General features: G+C 31.2%; 1 protein-coding gene across 1 annotated transcript; it reads left to right on the forward strand.

The window, feature by feature from the left end:
• The first annotated feature begins 390 nt into the window (after positions 1 to 390).
• Positions 391 to 1,308, forward strand: LOC135594327 (flavone O-methyltransferase 1-like). The gene is made up of 2 exons (XM_065084722.1): positions 391 to 892; positions 1,021 to 1,308. The coding sequence occupies exons 1-2, from the start codon at positions 483 to 485 to the stop codon at positions 1,250 to 1,252; spliced, it is 642 nt and encodes a 213-aa protein (XP_064940794.1). The 5' UTR covers positions 391 to 482; the 3' UTR covers positions 1,253 to 1,308.
• Positions 1,309 to 5,973: the final 4,665 nt, after the last annotated feature.

A 5,973-nucleotide genomic window follows, 5' to 3' on the forward strand; every position in this document is an offset into this window, starting at 1 on the left:
AATGTTAATTTTTTTAGATTCTTTAAATGAATATTTTAAAATGGTATTATCTTATTAAGAATATAAATGAATATATATATATATGTATATATATGTATATATATATATTTATATATATGTATATATACACATACATATACATACATACATACATATATATATATATATATATATATATATATATATATATATATATATATATATATATATAGGGAGAGAGAAAGAGATCGAGAGAGAGAGAGAGGTGGGGGTGGGGTCGATTTCCGTATTGCTTTGGTACAGTTGTCTGAAAGCAAATGCATTTCCACACCCAACACTTGCCACATCAAAAGAACACGATCCTCTCTGTAGGACAGGAATTCCGCACTATAAATCTGGATCGAAACCCGCTCTTATACCACTCCAAGCTCAACCAGTCTTCCTCCACATCTCATAGTACTCCACCATCACTCGTTCTGCAAACTAGCTAGCTAGCTAGTAGTATGGCATCCACGAAGAACATCCAGCAGCTGACGCTCTCGGAGGAGGCAGGCGCGTGCGCCTTACGGCTAGCGAGCAGCTGCGCTCTCCCCTTCACCCTCAAGGGCGCTATCGAGCTGCGGCTACTCGACATCATCGTCGAGGCCGGCCCGGGCGCCATGTTGAGCCCGGTTGAGATCGTTGCCCGGCTGCCGACCGAGAACCCGCAGGCGGCCACGATGGTGGACCGAATGCTCCGCTTGCTCGCCGCCAACACTGTCGTCAGCTGCACCGTCCAAACTGGAGCCGATGGCCGCCCAACGAGGAAGTACGGCGCAGCTCCAATCTGCAAGTACCTGACCAAGAACGAGGATGGTGTGTCCATGGCTGCTTTGGCTTTGTTGCTGCAGGATAAGATCTTTGTTGATACATGGTAATTTTGAAGTAGGAGGATATATTTGAGATCTTCTAGGCACATTTACTGTAGCTTTTCTCCAACTGATTTGTAGCAGCTAAGGCTCAGTAGTCATAAAGCAAAACACTGTAAACAATCAATTTCAGGCACCATTTGAAGGATTCGGTCCTGGAGGGTGGCATCCCTATGAAGACTGCCCACGGGATGTTCCTGTTCGATTACACGAGTTCTGATCCAAAGTTCAGCACGGTGTTCAACGAGGGCATGGGGGCCACTCCAGCATCATCATCAAGAATCTACTCCGTGTCTACAGTGGCTTCGACGACATGGAGGGGCTCGTCGATGTCGGTGGCAATGACGGTGCAACCCTCCAAATGATCACCTCCAGGCACCCGCACATCAAGGGCATCAACTATGACCTACCTCATGTTATCTCCGGTGCTCAACCCATGCCAGGTTCGTCATGATCATGTTCTTTGATCATAAACAGCAACCTATCTAGGAAGAAGTATTATCTTATACGTTCATGGCATGGTTTGGTTGCAGGAGTAGAGCACATCAGTGGAGACATGTTTGAAGCTGTTCCGAGCGGAGATGCCATCTTTTTGAAGGTGATGTCTTCTAATCACTGGACTCCCCGCACTCATTGACATTATAAACTGGAAAGTATAATGCAATCTTTTTTACTCCTTTTCTTGTTCTTATTATATTAATAGTAATTATATGATTGAACAGAGAAAAAATAATTATTCATCAATAACTAAATTTGATATTAATAATGAATTTTTTAGAGCGAGACCTCTGGTAAGAAGCAAAAGACTGAACGTAATATCACAAAATTTACTTAGTTTTGCCTAAATTAAAATTATATTCATCGTGCAAAAAAATTTAGATTCTCTTCTATGTCAGAATAATATATATATATATATATATATATATATATATATATATATACATGAATACCAACAAAAAGGTTCTTCTCATTCTCTAACCTTAGTCATGCATGGTATTTATAATGCAACCAACATTTAATTTTAATGGGCTTTTTCTAGAATTTTTTTTAACTTGAATTACTTATACTCCAAGTAATTACTTTGTCTTTTAAGAAATATTTATTAAATAGAATATTATTTTAAAAAAATACTTTTGAGAAAAAGAAGGAGACTGATGAGCCCTACACCTAAAAAATTATGACAAGAGACAACTCATTCGACAACAAACCGCCTTTTTTGAGAATAAACGTTCTTTACACCGAAGACAAAGAGTCGGATGTCAAAATGAAAAGAAAAGAAAAGGATCATAAGGTTTGTTTAAAAATGAAAACCTTGATCAGGGATTTCAGTTTGCTAAAAAGTAGTATCTATTCTTCATTAATGAACCATATACAATTAAATTAAATTTCTATCATATATATGTTGGGAGCTAACACTGAAAAAGTTCAACGTTACAGTGGGTTTGGAAAGCATTGACAGAAAACGGGAAAGTGATTATGATGGAATAAATACTTCCAGTAGTGCCGGTGTAAGCATAAAATTTGGAATTATGATGCGTATCTTTCTTGTTGTCAAGATTATGATGCGTATTTGAAAAAAATTTTATGTCAAAATTGAAATCAAATAAATTGAATCTAATAATATTATGATGCGTATCTTTCTTGTTGTTCAGAAGAATAAACCTTATCTGATCTACAAATGCTCAATCTTCAGATCTGAAATATCAATCTACAAGGATCTGCAAAGAGAACGAACTAGATCCTTCTCCTCTCTTCCTATTTTTTTATAGGACCATCTAGATTGATGGATTAGGGGAGAAAGAGAGAGATTGAGAGAAAAACCTTAATCTCTCAATTGCTAAGATGCTACTCACATGCACCAATCAGATGCACTACTTTGGTGCACACTTAGCACCTAGAGATCCTATCTATTTATAGGCAAGGTAGAGGATCTAGGATAAGTTATTAGGAGAGTTCCTCCCATCAAGATTATCTCTTAAGGAGTCCTACTTTAACATAAACTTCTTTTCTATTGGCCAATAATCAATCCAATAATATCTATAATATATCTTAATTAAATAGGGTCAAATAATCTTATATTTTTTCACTTGACTCATTAATTAGTAAGATATAAAAAGATTTAAAATAAAAAATAAATAAAATTTATTTAAAAATAATTTGACTCAATTGGATTTTAAAATTTTACAAAAACTATATACACGCATGTGAATTTTTTAGAAAATAGGCCAATAAGTCCAATAATAATAATAATAATACATTAAGCCTAACTAATAATATGAGTCATAGCGGTTATATGCTATTAGTGTCACACTTCCTTTTATATACTACAATACTGTTAGTCTTTCCTCATGCAGTCCAAAATGACCCCTATAATTTGTCTTGTCAAGATAATCCTATCATCACATTCAACCATAATATGTACATAATTGTGAACAGGATAACAAAAACAAAATACTTTATGGGTTGCTCACAAACCCAATCATAAGAACATGTTTTTTCAAAATACTTTAGACTGTAAATTCTAAGTGAATGGATCAGTAATCAATGCAGTGGAACTCAAATAATTAATTGACATTAGATATTTGTGGACTCATCTTCTCTAACCATCAAGTACTTTATACCATAATGCATATAGCTGCAATAGTACTTTTCATTCTTAGAGAAGGAAACTACTGCAATGTCATAAAATATCTTCAATAACTTGATAATTGAGTCTAACTACACCAAGTCATGAGATAAAAATTTTACAGTCAAAATTTTGATTAGTGGCCTCAAAGCATGCACCAAAATAAATTGCCCCTCTAATTGACATAGATATTAATCATAAGGTGGACTTCCTATTATCGAGACAATTTATACAATCAACATCTGAAAAAAACCATTATTTCAAGATGATATAATTTTATACATGTGAGCATATAATCTTTTGTCCCTTTTAGATATCTTATTACTTTCTTTATAGTCCTTTAGTGTTTTTACTTCTACGTAACTCAAATATATACCTAATATTTTAACTATAAAAACTGATATCTTTTCTAACAAAGCCTTGAGCATAGACTTCCAACTACACATATACAAAGAATATCTTCTTTATATGATTTTTTCAAATCATTTTCAAGCATTTAATATTGACTAAAATTTTACTATTATGATTTACTATACATAATTATATATTAAAATCATTTCAAGACTCGGTTAATATATTCTTTCTAAGATAATATTCATAATCATTGAGGTCTATCCTTGAATTACTCAATGTTAATAATATTAGATGCCTCATTCATATCAACTATATTAAAAATTTTAGTGATAAATTCTTGATTTAGTATAATAAATCAAGATCACTATTGGGAAGGCAAAATATTATCCATATATAAGACCAATATAATAAACTTGCTCCCACTAATATAAATACTGATTAATAGTATTCACCTTAAATCTGAAATTGATATCAAGAACCTTTATATATCATTACCTTGAAGCTTGTTTAAGGTCATAAATGGATTCCTGAATTTGCATACCAAACTTTATATTTCTTTTATTTTCTTTGTAAATCATTTAGAGTAACCCATATAAAGTTAGATCTTTTAAAAATATTTTCATATCATTATGATATAACTCAAACTCATAATGAATCACTAATGTTATGATGATTCATAACGAGTTCATTAAAAATCTCGTTATGGTCGATACATTCTTTATGAGTAAAACTTTTAACCACAAGTCTGACCATTATATCGTTCGACATTGTCCTTTGAGCTACATTTATATAATAGACTCTTTTATAATTATTGGATAATTCGATAAATTTATCAGACGCCATTCTAGTTATTGATTTTAACTTTTTTTTTATTGCATCATATTACTTTTCAAAATCATTATTTTCATGACTCGTGACAAAAATAAGAGATCAATTCTGATTCCTATATCATAATATAATTCTTGTAGATATACAACATAATAACCATAAATGGCATGATTCCTTTTCCTATGAGATATTCTCAAAGTTATTAATTATGGTTGTTCTACAAGATCATTAATAATGATATCAATATAATGTGGGAGTTTAGTAATGTTATTTTGTTATTCACTTTTATCAAATCATTTAATGATTTGAGTAACAACAATCTCTCGAATAATAAAGGAGTATTAACTTATATCTCCTTTATATCAAAATTAAATTTCGAGATTTTCACTCTCACTAATTTGCTATTTTATAGGAATCTTATGTTACCAGATTTAATTATCCTTGTACTATTGATTAGAGCAATAAAATATATACCCATTTAAATTTTTCTGAATAGATAATAAAATATTTAGAAATAATTATTAAATCTAATTTTCTTTTATCTGAGTTGAAGATCCTTATCTTCTTAAGACAATCTCAAATATGTAAATATCTTAAGTTTGATTTCTTGTCCTTTCATAACTTAAAAAAAGTAATGTAATTTATTTACTAGGAACACCATTCAAGATATACATAGTTGTCCTTGGAACTTCTTCTCACATTGATTTGGGTACAAAAGAATAACTTATCATTGCTTTTAACCATATCTATAAGGTACGATAATATCTTTCAGCAATCATATTCTATTGTAACACATCTGGTAAATCATATATCTTATTTTCCTAAGAATCTAGCAAAAGAATTATAATCGGGTTCATCATAAATACCATAAAATTTATCACCCTTGTCAGATATGATGATCTTGATTTTTCTATCTAATTGTCTATCAACTTCATTTATATACACTTTAAGAGTGTAAATGGTCATAGACTTTATATGAATTAGATATATATAATCATATCTTAACAGATTATTTATATGGTGATAAAATGTCTCTCTTTAATGAGACATAAACATAGAGTGATAAACATAACCTCAAAGAGTTTATAAAACTATATTTCACTTTAATATTTAATTGTAGGATCATCGTAAACTTATGATTCATATTAATTCTGTATAGACTATTATATAGAATTCAAAAGTTAATTTTATTGAATCATAATAAGTTTACAACTACCAAAACATAAATAATATTTTAATAATTCTAGATAAAAAAACTCAAATTCCTAGAATTATAAG

This window comes from Musa acuminata, chromosome BXJ1-9 (assembly GCF_036884655.1).
Source record: "Musa acuminata AAA Group cultivar baxijiao chromosome BXJ1-9, Cavendish_Baxijiao_AAA, whole genome shotgun sequence".
Lineage (NCBI taxonomy): Eukaryota > Viridiplantae > Streptophyta > Magnoliopsida > Zingiberales > Musaceae > Musa > Musa acuminata.